This window comes from Oncorhynchus gorbuscha, linkage group LG15, assembly GCF_021184085.1.
Source record: "Oncorhynchus gorbuscha isolate QuinsamMale2020 ecotype Even-year linkage group LG15, OgorEven_v1.0, whole genome shotgun sequence".
Classification (NCBI taxonomy): domain Eukaryota; kingdom Metazoa; phylum Chordata; class Actinopteri; order Salmoniformes; family Salmonidae; genus Oncorhynchus; species Oncorhynchus gorbuscha.
Genome location: NC_060187.1, coordinates 63,266,615 through 63,287,536, shown reverse-complemented (window position 1 = coordinate 63,287,536; position 20,922 = coordinate 63,266,615). Strand labels below are relative to the sequence as shown.

General features: G+C 43.0%; 1 protein-coding gene across 9 annotated transcripts in view; it reads right to left on the bottom strand.

Annotated features, from left to right (window-relative positions):
- The window catches only part of LOC123997698 (ras/Rap GTPase-activating protein SynGAP-like), a 122,697-nt gene that overhangs the window by 21,618 nt on the left and 80,157 nt on the right, over window positions 1-20,922 (bottom strand). For 7 of the 9 annotated variants that reach the window (XM_046302181.1, XM_046302176.1, XM_046302184.1 and 4 more), the window contains 5 exons: window positions 20,537-20,750; window positions 19,601-20,164; window positions 17,227-17,667; window positions 7,793-7,975; window positions 6,797-7,008 (listed from right to left, as the gene is read on the bottom strand). In XM_046302181.1, the coding sequence (XP_046158137.1) occupies window positions 6,797-7,008; window positions 7,793-7,975; window positions 17,227-17,667; window positions 19,601-20,164; window positions 20,537-20,750 (1,614 nt within the window). Of the gene's footprint in view, window positions 1-1,698; window positions 4,316-6,796; window positions 7,009-7,792; window positions 7,976-17,226; window positions 17,668-19,600; window positions 20,165-20,536; window positions 20,751-20,922 lie in introns of those variants that run through there. The other 2 variants (XM_046302185.1, XM_046302179.1) reach the window with 2 other exon arrangements.

Here is a 20,922-nt window from a genome sequence, read left to right as displayed (position 1 = left end):
AAGTCATACAGAAAAATTGCTGACAAAGTGGATGAACTTCAGAGTGTTAAACTCCTGAGATAAACATAATGCTGAGAGAGGACTAATTACACAAAAGGAATGACTCATTTTAATACAGTGCCTTCAAAACAAAAAGTATTCACACCCCTTGACTTTTTCCCATTTAAAATGGATTACCTTGAGATTGTGTGTCACTGGTTGGGGTTACCCCATAATGTCAAAGTGGAATTATGTTTTTAAACATGTTTACAAATTAATTAAAAATTAAAAGCTGAAATGTCTTGAGTCAATAAGTATTCAACCCCTTCGTTATGGCAAGCCTAAATAAGTTCAGGAGTAAAACTGTGCTTAAGAAGTCGCATAATAAGTTACATGGACTCACGGTGTGCAATAATAGTGCTTAACAAGATTTTTAAATGACTACCTCATCTCTGTACCCCACACATACAGGTAATTTTAAGGTCCCTCAGTGAATTTCAAACACAGATTCAACCACAAAGACCAGGGAGGTTTGTCAATGCCTCACACCTATTGGTAGATGGTTAAAAAAGCAGACATTGAATATCCCTTTGAGCATGGTTAAGTTATTATTACACTTTGGACAGTGTATAAATACACCCAGTCACTACAAAGATACTTCCTAACTCAGTTGCCGGAGAAGAAGGAAACCGCTCAGGGATTTCACGATGAGGCCAGTGACTTTAAAACAGTTATAGTTTAAAGACTGTGATAAGCGAGAACTGAGACTGGATCAACAACATACAATAAAACTGCAAAAAAATGTGCCAAATAAATTAACAAGGCAAATATACACAGGAGTTGCTTACCAAGACAACATTGAATGTTCCTGAATGACCTAGTTACATTTGCCTTAAATCAGCTTGGAAATGTATGGCAAGACTTCAAAATAGCTGTCTAGCAACAATCAACAACCAGCTTGACAGAGCTTGAAAAATTGTTATAATAATGTGCAACTGTTGTACAATCCAAGGTGTTTCACAGCTGTAATCGATGCCAAAGGTGACTAACATACAGTATTTTGACTCAGGGTTGTGAACACTTATGTAAATTACATTTCTGTATTTCAATAGAATTGCTAAAATAAAATAAAAACACATTTTCACTTTGTCATTGTGTGTGATTATTTTTTAAATATTTTTTTAATTCAGGATGTAACACAACAAAATGTGAAATAAGTCAAGGGGTATGAATACTTTCTGAAGGAACTGTATAGGACATTGTGCAGTGGCAACAGAAAGTGAGGACCAGACAGCCGATGTGATTGGTGCAAAAACTGAGCCAATAAGAGAAGCTAAAAACAGAAATAGCATAGATTTTAGTCAAACTATTCCAAAATGAGTGTAACGGCTTTCTTCTATCTCCTCCTCTGACGAAGAGGTGTAGCAAGGATCTGACCAAAATGCAGCGTGGTGGTTACTCATGTTCTTTAATGAAAAAATGAACTATACATGAAATAACCAAATATACAAAACAACAAATGGAACATGACAACCTATACAGCCTATCTTGTGACAACAAACAAAAAGACAGGAACAATCACCCACGAAACACTGAAAGAATATGGCTGCCTAAATATGGTTCCCAATCAGAGACAACGAAAATCACCTGCCTCTGATTAAGAACCGCCTCAAGGCAACCATAGACTTTCCTAGACAACCCTACTCAGCTACAATCCCAATACCTACTAAAACCCCAATACAAAAACACACCACAAAATAAACCCATGTCACACCCTGGCCTGACCAAATAAATGAAGACAAACATACATACTTCGACCAGGGTGTGACAATGAGTGGTTGATTTGGACAGAGGATAACATATAGTAATTTGCCACCATAATCAAGCTGTCACAATTCCACAGAGAAAGCATTCTCTGAATATCTTTATGCTTAACATACAACTAAATTGATGCTTAACATGAATAAATAATGAAAATCCACAGGTGAAGTTTCAAACATTGGTGTTAGATGTTTTATTACATAAATAATGTACAGGGATTTATTTGACAAAAATAAGAAAGGGAAAAGGAATCAAACGTATGCACTGACAGAGACATTGACATTGACCTAAGAAACAATGAAATGTAACATGAGTATACAGTAGAATTCTAAAAAAGGCAGACAGTGATTCACATGGGTGATATGTACCAAAACTAAACCTGTATATCTATTTATGTCATTTAGCAGACGCTTTTATCCAAAGCGACTTACAGTCATGTCTACCAACTGAGCTACAGAAGGACTTCAAGTTCAAGTAGTGTGCTTGTCAGGTCAAGTCATACATGCAGTCAAAACAATGTGGGTATTTGTCAATATGAGGTCAGGGACAGGTCATGATATCTGACTTGTCTGTTACATAGAAATAAGGCAGGCGATTGGGTGAGTCAAAGGTCACATGATATGTAGCCAATTGTATGTACATCAACAGTAAACTCTCACTATGTGCTGCTATTTGCCATGTCAATCCAAATGACTTTTTATTGCACAATGACAAGTTATATCTCTATGAAAACTTTAAAAGTAATACTGATGTAATATTATACATCTATACAGACTACCAATATTATGCTTGCTACAATGCCAAACGAGAGGCAATCTTATGATAGTGAACAATTCTTGTTCCACATCGTATCTCAAAACATGACTCCCTCAAAGCTCTAACTTTAGCAAACAACAACGCCATTTACCCTTCGGTTTCCTATGACTTACTGCAGATCAAAAAAAAAAAAAAAAAAACGACGTACAGCAAAATTATAACAGATATATAAATCTTAACACTTTAGATAAATGGCACCAATATCCATCTGGCTACATGATTAACCTGTTTGTTCAAACACACTATACAGCCATGTGTAATTCAAAGATATAAGTTATAAATTATTTTTTACAGTACTGTATATGCTGCATCTATGGTATTTAGGGATTTACAGGATCCATGGTCATACATGCAGACGTCTCAATATAATTTATGTTGATATGGGTTCATTTGATACTGAAAGGGACCTGAAAAAAACCTTTAAGTGTATGAGTTCTGTATGTATGGTCATATGATAGATGTATCATCTATGCATGTAAGGTTTATATACTCAATATATTTGTGTGCCTGAATGTAGGCCTACATATGGATTGCTTCTGTTCATAAATGCTAAATGTAGTCTATTATTGCACATCTCGTAATGCTAAAATATTGCTATTTCAATAGATTAAAATAGTTCATTACATTGGTAATATCATAACAAAATGTACATATAGAATCTTAAGGGTATCCTTATTGGTATGGCAGTACTGGTGCTTCAGTAGGGTATTGATAACATTTAGATAAAGTGTGTTACTCTAGCGTGTCTGATATTCTTTGATATCATATAATCTGTCATATTCCCCTTAAGAAACATAACTGCTACTCCAGAGGCACCAAGATAAATCACACAAAAAAAGGCCTTCAAAAAATATCTGAAGTCGTTTCTAAGAAGAAGGGTGAATGAGGTTTGAAAAACAATGATAGAAGTTTGGGTTTTGTGAAATGTGGAATGTATGGTTAATTATACTTTTGGAGGACAGTGGATATAACCACTTGAGCCACTGAAATTGCTTGAAACATACTTTCAATAATAAATTTCAAAACGCTAATAGCATCTCATTCATTGACAGCATATGGATCCGTCTTAAAACCTTGCAGCCATCCACTACTTACAGAATCCTCTAGATTACCTTGTCAACTGGAACAATGCCATTATCCAAACTAACTTCAAAGGGGAAGGAGAACTTGTCATTTAGATGCTAAATTAGGTTTACTCTGTGTTCTCTTTACACATCATATGTTAGGGAAATACTATCAAACTGTGGTTGCAGTTTGTAAAGATGGTGTTGTTGGTATGGTATTGTTCATCCTCATGTCAAGCTGTTATGGTGATGACAACAAGATGTCATGTAATACCTTAGTCTTTGTTTCATGCATTTTTATCAAAAACACCATTATGGCCTCATGCTGCATAAGACAGATAGAAGTCATATGATGTCACCTTTCAGTCCATTATTGTGCTTTTCGATTCAATCTAGGTGAATCCCTCTCAGTTTACGGTTATCGGAAATAATCACCACAGATGACGCAGGTAAACTACTGATGAAAAAAACAGCATGTTTGATATACTGGCAATAAAGTGGCTGCCAAATAGTGCACAAAGGGCCTAAACATGTCTTTTGGGTTCTTTATGCACCAAGTTATGGGGTTATGGATGGGATTGGTTCCATTAAGTACAGCCAGGAACTGTCTCGGTCTTCATTCGATTTCTTCTTCCCTGGAATGGATTAAAAGTAGCAAAGTTCCCTGTGACACATATCTAACTATCAATTGCAGATTATTAGAAGTGGTGAACAAAAGCAGAACATTTACACGAATAGTTTCCTCATCTCAAGTCAATTTGTCAACGTTAGTCAGAATGTTCAATGAACATTTTCCTACTGACTGGGTGAAAACCAATTGCCTAAGGTATCTGCATACAGACATGAATCATTCATATGAATGAATTTCACTGTTGACCTCTCACCTTTGAATGAATATGCAGTTAGTTTGAAGCTGTCCCATTATATATATACACTGCTCAAAAAAAATAAAGGGAACACTAGAATAATCTGAATGAATGAAATATTCTTATTAAATACTTTTTTCTTTACATAGTTGAATGTGCTGACAACAAAATCACACACAAATTATCAATAGAAATAAAATTTATCAACCAATGGAGGTCTGGATTTGGAGTCACACTCAAAATTAAAGTGGAAAACCACACTACAGGCTGATCCAACTTTGATGTCAAAATGAGGTTCAGTAGTGTGTGTGGCCTCCACGTGCCTGTATGACCTCCCTACAATGCCTGGGCTTGCTCCTGATGAGGTGGCGGATGGTCTCCCGAGGGATCTCCTCCCAGACCTGGACTAAAGCATCCGCCAACTCCTGGACAGTCTGTGGTCCAATGTGGCATTGGTGGATGGAGCGAGACATGATGTCCCAGATGTGCTCAATTGGATTCAGGTCTGGGGAACGGGCGGGCCAGTCCATAGCATCAATGCCTTCCTCTTGCAGAAACTGCTGACACACTCCAGCCACATGAGGTCTAGCAATGTCTTGCATTAGGAGGAACCCAGGGCCAACCACACCAGCATATGGTCTCACAAGGGGTCTGAGGATCTCATCTCGGTACCTAATGGCAGCCAGTCTACCTCTGGCAAGCACATGGAGGGCTGTGCGGCCCCCCAAAGAAATGCCACCACACACCATGACTGACCCACCGCCAAACCGGTCATGCTGGAGGATGTTGCAGGCAGCAGAACGTTCTCCACGGCATCTCCAGACTGTCACGTCTGTCACATGTGCTCAGTGTGAACCTGCTTTCATCTGTGAAGAACACAAGGCGCCAGTGGAGAATTTGCCAATCTTGGTGTTCTCTGGCAAATGCCAAACGTCCTGCACGGTGTTGGGCTGTAAGCACAAACCACCTGTGGATGTCGGGCCCTCATACCACCCTCATGGAGTCTGTTTCTGACCGTTTGAGCAGACACATGCACATTTGTGGCCTGCTGGAGGTCATTTTGCAGGTCTCTGGCAGTGCTCCTCCTGCTCCTACTTGCACAAAGGCCGAGGTAGCGGTCCTGCTGCTGGGTTGTTGCCCTCCTACAGCCTCCTCCGCGTCTCCTGATGTACTGGCCTGTCTCCTGGTAGCGCCTCCATGCTCTGGACACTACGCTGACAGACACAGCAAACCTTCTTGCCACATCTCGATTGATGTGCCATCCTGGATGAGCTGCACTACCTGAGCCACTTATGTGGGTTGTAGACTCCATCTCATGCTACCACTAGAGTGAAAGCACCGCCAGCATTCAAAAGTGACCAAAACATCAGCCAGGAAGCATAGGAACTGAGAAGTGGTCTGTGGTCACCACCTGCAAAACCACTCCTTTATTGGGGGTGTCTTGCTAAATGCCTATAATTTCCACCTGTTGTCTCTTCCATTTGCACAACAGCATGTGAAATGTATTGTCAATCAGTGTTGCTTCTTAAGTGGACAGTTTGATTTCACAGAAGTGTTATTGACTTGGAGTTACATTGTGTTGTTTAAGTGTTCCCTTTATTTTTTTGAGCAGTATATATATATATATATATATATATATATATATATATATATATATATATATATATATATATATATATATATATATATGTGTGTGGCTCCCGAGTGGCGCGGTGGTCTAAGGCACTGCATGTCAGTGTAAAAGGCGTCACTACAGTCCCTGGTTCGAATTCAGGCTGTATCACATCTGGTCGGGATTGGGAGTCCCATAGGAAAGCATACAATTGTCAGAGTTTGACCGGGGTAGGCCATCATTGCAAATAAGAATTTGTTCTTAACTGACTTGCCTAGTTAAATAAAAGTTACATTTGACTGTTTTTAAATTAAAATATCCCTGCATACATTTGAGTGTACAGGTTGAGGCCTCCCCATTATTTCTCCATACATTAATGTATCTATTTCATAACTATACATTATCTAGCCTCTCATATACTGTATATTCATCAATATTCCCCAGATGATTTCCAAAAATTAGCACCTGCCTAAGTAAGATTGTTGGATATTTCTTGGATAAACGTAATCAGACAAGAGTTCTCAACAATACATTAATTTATTTTTGTCTCTCCATTTTAGTTCTCTCCACACCTGTCTTCTCTTTCTCTTAATCTCTACATCTCCATTCTCCTTCTCCTCCACCACCCCTCTTTTTACCTGTTGATTATTCCTTTAATTTGGGAGTCTTTCTCCACCTGCTGTTGCCGTAGCCTCCTCTCGCTGTCCTCCAGGCGACTCTGGTATTGTGAGAGGATCTTACTGGTCTGCTGCTCCTGGGAGAGGAGCCTCTTCTCATACTCCTCCAGCTTCCTGTGGGACATGATCAGTCGCTCCTTCAGGGAGTGGATCTCCTCCTCGTATTCCTTTACCTGAGACAGACAGAGAGAAGAGAACGCATTGGAAATAGAAAATGGTTGAGCAATTGTCATACACGTCGACAAGTCACCATGGAATATGAAGGCAACCACTTTGTTGTCCAGTGTTCACTAAGGTCTAAGGCACAGTTGATCCCTTTTCACTTGCTCACTATGCACAAAGATCCAGCTATATCTGTTATGAAAATAACTCCAGAAGGGAAAATATTGAAAAAATAAAAATAGTTAAGCAATTGTCATACTGTTTATTAGCAACACATGACTAAACAACCAACAAATGTTCTTGGGGATTGACTGAACACACCTTCACTCAGACAAAGAAATGTGGTAATGTGGTGTCTGCGGTCAAATATGAATATGCGAGCTAAAAGTTTGTTTATTTTCAATGACTCACTGTTGTTCAAGTTCATCCTTAGCCGTTTCTAAATTATTCATAAATAAGTGTCTCGGTACCATCTGCTCTCCACTGATAGACTTGACTTGCACTTCCCTGACATCTGCACTGTGCATTACCAAGGAGATGTGACTCAGATCAGTGTTACGGTTCTCTAGTCTCACAGTTTGCCGTTGAATATGCTGCTAAGTCGAATTCTGCAGTCCTTTGAGGCATCGTTTTGTTACTGTCGATTTCCTAGAAGATTGGGATTTCAATGCCAAAGCTACAGTATATTGTTAAGACAATTATCTACTGTTTCTTTTATATATACACATTGCAAATATCAAATTTAGGCTACCATTCTTTGTGTTGCAAAAGCTGTGGTGGGAGAGATGTATCTACCCTGTCTAAGCGAGACTCATCCATGCTTTTGGAGTACTCCTTCAGCTTGAACTCCTCGCGGTCGATGCGGTTAGCCTCCAGAGTAATGTCAGCGGAGAGGTGAGGCATGTTGGAGACCCAGGCGACTGTTCTCTCATTGGCCGGGGTCGGGGGGTTAAGAGTCGAGGGCGACTGGCCAGAACCCTTGGGGAAAAAGACAAAAAGCAGATATGAAGAAGATGTACTAGTACTAGCAGTGGTGTGTATTCATGGGTGCCAAGGGAAGCCAGGCTTTCACCAAAAATTTAACAAGAAAAGATCAAATCATTTATCTTTCGTCTCTCTGTGTTTCATTGTTATCCTTCAATTCGCAAGAGGCTGAATATATCTCACTGGAGAAAGCATCCGAGCAAGCAAAACACTGCCCCTCTGTCTCTGTATGTGTAGGCCATCTATCTGATGCTGTCTGGCCCAAAAGCGTATCACATTGTTGCCGGACGTAGCATTGAATACAAGGGAAGCAAATGAGCATTTGGCTTTTCCTTGATAAAAAAAAGTAAAAAATAGCCAATCGGCATTGTGCTAAACTGAGCGAGCTCAACTGAATGGTCCTGGCGCATAAAATATAAATGTCAAGGGAAGCCAGTTTGGATTTGGCATCACTCCTATCAAATCGCATTGGGAAACAACTTGAATGGTTTAATCTCGTTGTGTAGTTGTCCTCCGGTGGCTATCTAGCTAAAGTTGTCCCTTTCCTAAATTGGCCATGAATGGATATAGGGATTTGGACTTGTGGTTTTACTTAATTCTCCGAACTGGCCAATGCTTATAACGGTAATTCTGATCCAACTATTAATTAATACATTGTGCCCTTGGCCTGAGCGGATGGAAGTTCAATATGTATCTACTTGTAGAAGGCTAATGTTAACTAGCTAATGTTGATCATGAAAGAAAGTTAGGCTAGCGTGCAAGCATTTTAGCCAGGTAGCCTAGGACAACAAAAAATAAAAGCGTGTACTGTATGACAGAGTGATAGACTATTTTATCAACATGAAAGAGAGAAGGATGACATTGGCGTTTCTCTACAAGTAGGGTGAGTCAACATGTGTTTTAGACTTGCACATGCTGTGTTGTCATGTGCCTTGCTACGTTGTTGTCTTAGGGCTATCTTTATGTAGTGTTGTCTCTCGTGTCGTAATGTGTGTCCTATATATATACACACACACAGTTGAAGTCAGAAGTTTACATACACCTTAGCCAAATACATTTGAACTCAGTTTTTCACAATTCCTGACATTTAATCCTAGTAAAAATGCCAGTCAGGATCACCATTTTATTTTAAGAATGTGAAATGTTAGAATAATAGCAAAGAGATTTATTTTATTTAAACTTTTATTTCCGTTCAAATATTTTTTATTGAACAGACACAAGAATGGTGTATAGGTATAAAATTATTATCTAAACATAAAAGAGCAGACAGAAACAACAAGACCCAGAGTTCTAGGTACAAAACAAATAGAAAACATGACATACAGAAAAAGGACAGGTAGAAAGAGGGTTGATGTCACCCCCCACTTATTCACCCTATTCCCATCCTGACTGCTCGGGTGACGGGGCCAGCACATGCTGCCCAAATTAAAATATTACAATTGAGAGTTTGTTAAGATGTACAAATTCACAGCGCCGACTGGTCCAAGTAAGAGAGGTTTGCCAATTTGCTGAGCCATGATTTGGTACAGGGCGCTTCCCTCCTTTTCCAAAACAACAAGATTCATTTTTTTGGCGAAATGAGACTGTAAGAGATGAGTTGTTTTGGGGGGTTGGTTAATCCGTTTAGGGAATCAGAGACACTCCCAGGATTATCAGAAGCGGGTCTGGGTCTATTGAACTTCAGAGAGGATCCTTAAATTCCACACCAATAACCATACAAGCTAGAGCATAGGGCAAAGCAGTGGAATAGTGTACCCTGCGCAGCCTGACATTTATAACACATAGGGGATGTATCAGGAAATATCCTAGTTTGGTTTTGGAGTAGTGTAATCTGTGTAATACCTTGAATTGTATGAGACGATGTCTGGAGTTAATGGAGCAGGTGTGGATATACTCCAAGCTATCTTCCCAGTCTGCCACAGAAATGTCAGTCCCTACTTCTTCCTCCTATCTTGACTTAATGGCATCTGTAGAAGGTGTGCTAACAGATTGAAAAGCGTCATATAGACGAGATAACAGTTTGTCTGAGGTGGGGCATATTTTTATGCATCCGTCAAACATGGAAGGTTTAGCATTCTCAAATGTTGGGAGGTGTTTTCTAACAGTCTCTAATTTGTAGGTATCTGAAAAAGTTACTTCTGTGAAGATGATAAATTTCCCTCAGCAGCTCAAAGGAAGCAAAGGTCCCTTCTATATATAAATCCCCTATGGTACTTATCCCCAGCTCTCCCCATCGCTCAAAGGTGTTATCAAGGTTAGAAGGGGCAAAGGAGGGATTCCTGGCAACAGGGAGCATGAATTACATTGGTCTAAGCTCAAAGTGGACTTTAATTTGCTTCCAGATCGAACTGTGCTATGTATAATAGGATTGTTATGATGAAGTGACATCTCCAGATTGACAGGCGACAAAATCACAGCGCCAATAGAGAAGGGGTGACACTCCTCCCGCTCCATACTAAGCCAGCTGCATGACGGAAGTGCGTCATCCAGCAGAAACGTAACAACGCGGAGGTTAGCGGCCCAATAGTAAAATATACAATTTGGGAGAGACAATCCTCCTTCCATCTTGGATTTACAGAGGTGTTTTTTTAACCTATCCTGTGTGTTTTATAATCCCAGATGAAAGGATTGATAATTGAGTACAGTTGTTTATGAAAGGATTTAGGTATGAATACTGGGATGTTCTGATATAGGTAGAGCAGTTGTGGGAGGAAGGCCATTTTAATGGCATTAATTCTTCCGAGCAGAGAAATTGGGAGAGTTCTCCAAAATTGTATGTTTGCCTTGAGTTTTTGCATCAGAGAGGGGAAATTATCTTTAAATAGTGAGGAGTATTGTTAGGCAACTACAATTCCTAGGTAGGTAAATCTTTCTGAAGATGAAGGTGTTTTGCAACCATATGGGCATTAATTTGCTCTTGTTCCAATTGATTCTGTATCCCAAGAAGGTACCAAACAAATTCATCAGATCAAGAATAGCTGGAATACTAGCTTGGGGTTGTTACATAGAGGAGAATGTCATCTGCGTATAGGGAAATCTTATTTAGAGTATCTTTAGTATTATAGCCATGTATTGCTGCATGAGATCTCATCGCCTGAGTGAGAGGTTCAATAATTAGGGCGAAGAGCATAGGCGACCGCGCACAACCCTGCCTTGTCCCTCTATCAAGGTTCAATCGGGGCGACAATGATTGGTTGTGAGTATTCTCGCACAGGGGTTCCTATATAAAACAATCTCCAATATTACATTTCTGTAGGACCTTGAATAGATAGGACCACGCAACGTGCTCTGGAGCAACGAACCGCACTTGCTGTCTCTGCCTGGCCGGTTCCCCTCTTTCCACTGGGATTCTCTGCCTCTAACCCTATTGCAGGGGCTGAGTCACTGGCTTACTGGGGCTCTCTCATGCCGTCCCTGCAGGGGGTGCGTCACCTGAGTGGGTTGATTCACTGTTGTGGTCATCATGTCTGGGTTGGCACCCCCCCCCCTTGGGTTGTGCCGTGGCGGAGATCATTGTGGGCTATACTCAGCCTTGTCTCAGGATGGTAAGTTGGTGGTTGAAGATATCCCTCTAGTGGTGTGGGGGCTGTGCTTTGGCAAAGTGGGTGGGGTTATATCCTTCCTGTTTGGCCCTGTCCGGGGGTGTCCTCGGATGGGGCCACAGTGTCTCCTGACCCCTCCTGTCTCAGCCTCCAGTATTTATGCTGCAGTAGTTTGTGTCGGGTGGATAGAGTCAGTTTGTTATATCTGGAGTACTTCTCCTGTCCTATTCGGTGACCTGTGTGAATCTAAGTGTGCGTTCTCTAATTCTCTCCTTCTTTCTTTCTCTCTCTCGGAGGACCTGAGCCCTAGGACCATGCCCCAGGACTACCTGACATGATGACTCCTTGCTGTCCCCAGTCCACCTGGCCATGCTGCTGCTCCAGTTTCAACTGACCTGAGCCCTAGGACCATGCCCCAGGACGACCTGACATGATGACTCCTTGCTGTCCCCAGTCCACCTGACTGTGCTGCTGCTCCAGTTTCAACTGTTCTGCCTCATTATTATTCGACCATGCTGGTCATTTATGAACATTTGAACATCTTGGCCATGTTTTGTTATAATCTCCACCCGGCACAGCCAGAAGAGGACTGGCCACCCCACATAGCCTGGTTCCTCTCTAGGTTTCTTCCTAGGTTTTGGCCTTTCTAGGGAGTTTTTCCTAGCCACTGTGCTTCTACACCTGCATTGCTTGCTGTTTGGGGTTTTAGGCTGGGTTTCTGTACAGCACTTTGAGATTTCAGCTGATGTACGAAGGGCTATATAAATACATTTGATTTGATTTGATTTGAAATGCCTTTTCGGCATCAAGAGATATAACGGCATGGTCCACGTTAGGTAACCTCTGAGAATAAATGTTGAAGAGGCGCCTGAGATTTAAGAACGAGTTTCTGTTAGGGATAAACTCGGTCTGGTCCGAATTGACCAATTAAAGTGCCAAGCCTGTTAGCCCGAGTTTTTTCTAAAATCTTTTGGTCTGTATTAAGGAGGGATATTGGTCTGTATGATCCTACCTCTTCCGGATCTTTACCCTTCTTATATATAGCTGTAATGAATGCCTGTAATGAACGTAGATGGGAGAGCTCCATCCTCATTGGCCTGATGATTCACAAAGTTAAATCAGCATCTGGGGAATTACTCTCTTCCCCCAAAGACATCAACGACAGATTCCGTTTGTTTTATGAGACTCTATATACATCTAAAGCGGTTCCTATCCCCTTAATTATGCAAAACCTTAGAAGAAAATAGAATCAAAATAATAAACACATTGTCTGGCTGATGCCAAAAAAACATCCCTGCTGAGACCGTTTAATACGGTTTCACCCGTTAGGGTATAGTATGGATTCGAGACCATGAACAGACCCGAACACACAATGACAAGGCACTCTAACCCGTACGGGGATTGGTGTATATTCCTGGATAAACTTCTCTGCGTCCAAAACCGAGGAGACCAAATCTTCTCACCGGAAGGCGGGGTAATTCTGAGTCTTGCAGGGAAGATCAAGGCTGGGCGAAGATGGAGTTTGTAGAGTTTGATCATGACATCTCTGTAGCCGGCGCAATGATTTGCCACATCGGGCACATAACCCTCATAGACACGGAAGGGGTGCCCTTTATGTAACAGATTACCCCTCATTCAAGCCTCGCGCAGGATAAGATCCTTGGTCTTGACACTGTGACAACAGATGATTACTGGACGAGGACATTGACCCAGTCCAGTCACTGTGACAAGGGCGGGATGTGCACGGTCCAGCTGGGGATCCGAAGCCAAAACATCCGGTCCCATTGCATCCCTCAATAGCATGGCGAAGAAGTTGGTGGGGCGAGAGCCAGCCTCCACTCCCTCTGCCAGACCAACAACGCGAAGGTTATGACGTCTGGATCGGCCCTCCAGGTCGACCACTTTCACAGAAAGCCTCTGCACACTATTCTGCCATGACGTGAATAGCTTCTCTAACTCGTCTATCGTACCAGCGTTGAATTCAGAAGCTTTCTCAAGGTCCACAATACTCTGGTCCTGCGAAGCGACCGTTTGAACGGTGCTCTCGATTTTGGTATCCAGTTCAGAAATAGCAGCCTTAAGATCCTCAGCTATAGCAACACGTAGTTCTCCCAAAGCCAGGGTAAGTTCTGTAAGTGTCACGTTGATGGTCACTCCAATACCTTGACTTTGTTGTCCTTAAGCCATTTTGCCACAACTTTGGAAGTATGCTTGGGGTCATTGTCCATTTGGAAGACCAATTTGCAACCAAGCTTTAACTTCCTGACTGATGTCTTGAGATGTTGCTTTAATATATCCACATAATTTTCCACCCTTATGATGCCATCTATTTTGTGAAGCGCACTAGTCCCTCCTCTAGTTCCGCACTAGTCCCTCCTCAAAGCACCCCCACAACATGATGCTGCCACCCCCGTGCTTCACGGTTGGGATGGTGTTCTTCGGCTTGCAAGCTTCCCCCTTTTTCCTCCAAATATAACAATGGTCATTATGACCAAATAGTTTTTTGTTTGTTTCATCAGACCAGAGGACATTTCTCCAAAAAGTATGATCTTTGTCCCCATGTGCAGTTGCAAACCTTATTCTGGCTTTTTTATGGCGGTTGTGGATCAGTGGCTTCTTCCTTGCTGAGCGGCCTTTCAGGTTATGCGATATAGGACTCATTTTACTGTGGATATAGATACTTTTGTACCTGTTTCCTCCAGCATCTTCACAAGGTCCTTTGCTGTTGTTCTGGGATTGATTTGCACTTTTCTCATCAAAGTACGTTCATCTCTAGGAGACAGAACGCGTCTCCTTCTTGAGCAGTATGACGGCTGCGTGGTCCCATGGTGTTTATACTTGCGTACTATTGTTTGTACAGATGAACGTGGTACCTTCAGGCGTTTGGAAATTTCTCTCAAGGATGAACCAGACTTGTGGAGTTCTACAAAAATATTCTGAGGTCTTGGCTGGTCTTGGTTGATTTTCCCATGAGTTTGAAGGTAGGCCTTGAAATACATCCACAGGTACACCTCCAATTGACTCAAATGATGTCAATTAGCCTATCAGAAGCTTCTAAAGCCATGACATCATTTTCTGGAATTGTCCAAGCTGTTTAAAGGCACAGTCAACCTAGTGTATGTAAACTTCTGACCCACTGGAATTGTGATACAGTGAATTATAAGTGAAATAATCTGTCTGTAAACAAGTGTTGGGAAAATGACTTGTGTCATGCACAAAGTAGATGTCCTAACCGACTTGCCAAAACTATAGTTTGTGTCAACAAGAAATTTGTGGAGTGGTTGAAAAACGAGTTTTAATGACTCCAACCTAAATGTATGTAAACTTCCATAATCAAACCCACAAATGCTGATGCTCCAGATTGTCTAAAGAAGGCCAGTTTTATTGCTTCTTTAATTAGAACAACAGTTTTCAGCTGTGCTAACATAATTGCAAAAGGGTTTCCTAATGATCAATTAGCCTTTTGAAATTATAAACTTGGATTAGCTAACACAACGTGCCATTGGAACACAGGAGTGATGGTTGCTGATAATAGTTGAGGCAGCTCCTGTTTTCTTTGTGTCTTGTGGTAACTTTCCGTGGTTCTAAATCAATAGTTGTTTAGTGGTCCGAAAATGTTGGAAACATTAAATTGATTATGCAACGGTTTGTTACAACATGCTTTGTGGACTTCGCCAGGTGTGATTGAATTTATTCTACCACTGTGTCTTCTTATTAACTAGGCCTTAGGCCTATATATCAGGGTCGTAAGGCCAGTGAACTAACAGGTTATAGAGCAAACAAAGCAATTATCACAACACACAAGTTGTAATATGGCTTTTTTTTCTCACTTCCCCAGTGATTTTACCCACGCACCACTAATGTGTACTACACACATGAGGGGGTGACCCTTGGCCCTATTTAATCATACAGGTCACTGGGACTCTGGGGTTGGTCAGAAACAACTGTGCAAGAGATAGCATGGTTGAACTGTAATTGAGAGGTGTTACAGTGGGGCAAAAAGTATTTGGTCAGCCACCAATTGTGCAAGTTCTCCCACTTAAAAAGATGAGAGAGGCCTGTCATTTTCATCATAGGTACACTTCAACTATGACAGACAAAATGAGAAACAAAATCCAGAAAATCACATTGTAGGATTTTTTATGAATTTATTTGCAAATTATGGTGGAAAATAAGTATTTGGTCAATAACAAAAGTTTATCTCAATACTTTGTTACATACCCTTTGTTGGCAATGACAGAGGTCAAACGTTTTCTGTAAGTCGTCACAAGATTTTCACACACTGTTGCTGGTATTTTGGCCTATTCCTCCATGCAGATCTCCTCTAGACCAGTGACGTTTTGGGGCTGTTGCTGGACAACACAGACTTTCAACTCCCTCCAAAGATGTTCTATGGGGTTGAGATCTGGAGACTGGCTAGGCCACTCCAGGACCTTGAAATGCTTCTTACAAAGCCACTCCTTCGTTGCCTGGGCGGTGTGTTTGGGATCATTGTCATGCTGAAAGACCCAGCCACGTTTCATCTTCAATTCCCTTGCGGATGGAAGGAGGTTTTCACTCAAAATCTCACGATACATGGCCCCATTCATTCTTTCATTGACACGGATCAGTCGTCCTGGTCCCTTTGCAGAAAAACAGTCCCAAAGCATGATGTTTCCACCCCCATGCTTCACAGTAGGTATGGTGTTCTTTGGATGCAACTCAGCATTTTTTGTCCTCCAAACATGACGAGTTGAGTTTTTACCAAAAAATTGTTAGATTTTGGTTTCATCTGACCATATGACATTCTCCCAATCTTCTTCTGGATCATCCAAATGCTCTCTAGCAAACTTCAGACGGGCCTGGACATGTACTGGCTTAAGCAGGGGGACACGACTGGCACTGCAGGATTTGAGTCCCTGGCGGCGTAATGTGTTACTGATGGTAGGCTTTGTTACTTTGGTCCCAGCTCTCTGCAGGTCATTCACTAGGTCCCCCTGTGTGGTTCTGGGATTTTTGCTCACCGTTCTTGTGATCATTTTGACCCCACGGGGTGAGATCTTGCGTGGAGCCCCAGATCAAGGGAGATTATCAGTGGTCTTGTATGTCTTCCATTTCGTAATAATTGCTCCCACAGTTGATTTCTTCAAACCAAGCTGCTTACCTATTGCAGATTCAGTCTTCCCAGCCTGGTGCAGGTCTACAATTTTGTTTCTGGTGTCCTTTGACAGCTCTTTTTTGTCTTGGCCATAGTGGAGTTTGGAGTGTGACTGTTTGAGGTTGTGGACAGGTGTCTTTTATACTGGTAACAAGTTCAAACAGGTGCCATTAATACAGGTAACGAGTGGAGGACAGAGGAGCCTCTTAAAAAAGAAGTTACAGGTCTGTGAGAGCCAGAAATCTTGCTTGTTTGTAGGTGACCAAATACTTATTTTCCACCATAATTTGCAAATAAATTCATTAAAAATCCTACAATGTGATTTTCTGGATTTTCTTTCTCTCATTTTGTCTGTCATAGTTGAAGTGTACCTATGATGAAAATGACAGGCCTCTCTCATCTTTTTAAGTGGGAGAACTTGCACAATTGGTGGCTGACTAAATACTTTTTTGCCCCACTGTATATAATGCTCTTTTCAGAGTGAGAGAAAATAGTGACAGCTATGAGCTTGTTGGCAGACTTAAGGGTAGATTGAACTACACAATAGAGTACGGTAGCCTGCATACCTGTTTGCTGATGGAAGGTTTAAGCAGGTGCTGTTGCTGTGGTTGTTGCTGTTGCTGCTGCTGCTGTGATTGCTGTATGGTTGTTGTAGTGCCTCCCTGTGGCCCCTGGCTCTCCCTGACTGAGCTCTGCTGGTGGGGCAGTCCAGGGGCTGTGTTGTCTTTGACCGACAGCTGTTGCCGCGGTGCCTGTTGCCGACCTCCGTAGCCCGACTCTGGCGATAGGTTGGCACTGGGCGGTCGTGTCTTAGCGGATGGTGTGGGAGCAACAGCCGCACTGACAGACAGCTGATGGGAGGTCTGTGATTTGACGCGTTGAGCGGAAGGTGGAGCGATGGAGCTCTGGCGCATGGGCTGGACTGTGGAGGGGGGTGTGGCCAGTGAGGAGTGGGAGGTACCAGTCTGAGAGGCCATGCCCATCTGCTGTTGCTGTTGAAGATTTTCCTAACAAGAACAATTAGAGAACACCAAGTTATCCTGGCCTTCAACCTGTTTCAGATGTTTACATTATGCTAATTCTAGTACCGTCATTTCTGGACTATAAGCCGCTACTTTTTTCCCCACGCTTTGAACCTCGCGGCTTATACAATGACGCGGCTAATTTATGGATTTTTCCCACTTTCACAAGATTCACACCGCCAAAAAACTGAGCACCGTCACATAATGTGACGTAAATCGAGCACGCTCAAACTTCCCATCATTCTGATTACGGTAGTCATTTTGTCACCCTCATCATGGCAAAGACACGGAGAAATGCACATGATGCAGCTTTCAAGTTGAAGGCGATCGATCTGGCTGTTGGAAAAGGAAATAGAGCTGCTGCACGGGAGCTTGGCTTTAATGAGTCGATGATAAGATGTTGGAAACAGCAGCGTGAGGAAAAGCTTTCAGAGGGAAGAAAAGCAGATGGCCCGAACTAGAAAATGAGCTTGAAGACTGGGTCAACACACAGAGAGCAGACGGCCGAGGTGTTTCAACTGTGCAGATCCGACTGAAAGCCAAAACAATCGCCACCGCAATGAAGTTTGAGGATTTTAGAGGTGGACCATTGTGGTGTCTAAGATTTATGAGACGTAAAGGCCTGTCCATCAGGGTACGGACGAGTCTGTGTCAGCAGCTCCCTCCCGACTACGAGGAAAAAGTTTCAAACTTCCGCAAATTCACTGATGCAAAGATAGAGGAGCATTCCATCGGCCCGCACGGCATCATAAATATGGATGAGGTTCCTCTGACGTTTGACCTGCCACTCACTCGGACTGTCAACAGGAAAGGCACAAGAAAAAACGCACTTCACCTGTGTTCTGAGCTGCACGGCATCGGGAGAAAAGCTTCCACCGATGTTGATTTTTAAACGCATGACGATGCCAAAAGAAAAATTCCTGAGAGGAATTGTTGTGAAATTCAACAAGAAAGGATGGATGACGGAAGGCCTAATGCATGAATGGCATACGGAGTGTTACGGCAAGCGACCGGGAGGATTCTTTCACAAGAACAAGGCATTGCTCGTGTTGGACAGCATGAGGGCCCACATAACAGATTATGTGAAAGAAGCCATCAAGAGGACAAACTCAATTCCAGCTGTGATTCCTGGGGGCACAACAAAGTATTTGCAGCCACTGGACATCAGTGTAAATCGTGCATTTAAGGTGGCGCTCCTTGTTCAGTGGGAGGCTTGGATGACAAGTGGGGAGAAATCCTTCACTAAAACGGGCCGTATGCGAAGAGCAACTTATGGTCAAGTCTGCCAGTGGGTCCTGACAGTGTGGAGCATTGTCAAAAAATCCACTATCATCAACGGGTTTCGAAAGGCTGGACTGCTGCGTGTTGAAGAGGGCAGCATGAGCTCAGCGGGGTATTTGCCTCCGGATGAAAATGACTAGAGCGACAATGAAAATGATTCAACATCGGATGAAACAATTCTGAGGCTATTCAACTCCGACACCGAATGAGATGACTTCAGTGGTTTCAGTGCACAGGAGGAGGAAGATAGTGACCAATGACTTTCTTGGTAGGCTACTGTTTACTGCTATTTAAAAAAAAAATTGTTACAAGCCGTGTTTCGTTAAAGCCTATTTATTTTTGTTACAAGCCGTGTTTCGTTTAAAAGCTGTGTAAAGTTAATTTGTTTCAATGTACCGGTAGGCACCTGCGGCTTATAGACATGTGCGCCTTATTTATGTACAAATTACTTTTTTTTTTAAAATTCAGTGGGTGCGGTTTATATTCAGGTGCGCTTTATAGTCCAGAAATTACGGTAATGTAGGCTACAAACAAATGTTGACTTAAATTATTATCATGTAGGAGAGACAAAAAGGCTAATTTGCACAAAAGTAGAACATGATTGTAAACACATTCTTGACCTTAGGTTAATCCATACCTGCCCGTGCATGGACAGTTGCCGCCGTGCGTAATCAGCCCTGCTGTAGTCGTCACTATAGCTGTGTGAGTGGATAATGGCTGGCTGCCCCAGCTGCCCTGCCCCGGTCCTTAGGGTGGACAGGTCCTCGCTGCGTGAGAACCCCCCGTGGGCGAACTGGGGGATGTAGGCCTGGTGCGAGCCACCAGGGTCAGGCTCCGGGGCCAGGAGCAGGGGCGGCGGGAGATGGGCCCTGCTGTGCTGGTGGTGAAGGTGGGGTCCATCTGCAGTGCCGGTGGCCAGGTGAAACAGGGGGTTCTGGAAGGAGAGCGGGTATCTCAGGGCGGCGGCCTGCTGCTGCTGCTGCTGGGACAGCGAGTCGGTGGTGGTGCCCATCTGGCTCAACTGGCTCAGCCGGAGGCCCCCTGACATGCTGGATCCCCCCGAGCCAGCCGAGTGGCGGCCCCCGGCCCGGAGCTGGCCGCTCAGGCCTGAGCCCAGGCCTCCTCCACCCTGGCTGCTGAGCCCTCCGAAGCTGCCCATGCCGGTGATGGAGGCCTGGGAGGAGTTGAGCATGGCCACCGACTGCAGGTTAGACACGCTGTTCATTGTGGAGTCCTGGAGGTCCATCATAGATATACACTTTATTGACACTGAGCACCTAGACTAGATTGATATAGCTAACGCCCTTGTGTGCCCAACTCTAAAGTGCCAATAAGTTGATCAAGTGTTTTATCTATTGAGAGGGGTGGTTGTATGCCTGAATTGCATGTCCCATGACTTACCACTAAGGTACATGCATCATTTTCCTATGAGCGCATAGCTGCCATACTATCCTGCAGTCGTCTGCCAGACTTGGCTACCACATGGAAAGGAGATATGCAGTTTACATAATTTCCTGTAGAACATGGCTCCTAACATATCTTAATGCTATCAAAACTCTAGAATTCAACTAACCTTGTGGTCTGGCTCTGTGATATCGGAGCTACTGGTGCAGTAGGCAGGGCTGGATCGGGCCAAGGGAGGGCGGGTTACATAGAAAACGTCTTTGGAGGCTCGATGTGGGTGATCGCGCTCTTGGAAACTCAGCTGAGCATGAGCACGAGACGGCATGACCCCCCCACCGGACACACCAGATGTAGGGGAAGGCAAGCGAGTGATATCTATGGAGCTTAAGGAAGGCAACAACACATGGCAACAGATTGGAGAAGACGATAACAAGGTTATAGGTTACAAGTTTGGCATAAAAGCCACAACCCAACTACAGCCTTATGGCGGGAAAGGCAACACCTTTACAAACGTACCAACCAACCATCCTCCTAGGGCTGGTTTCCCCAACACAG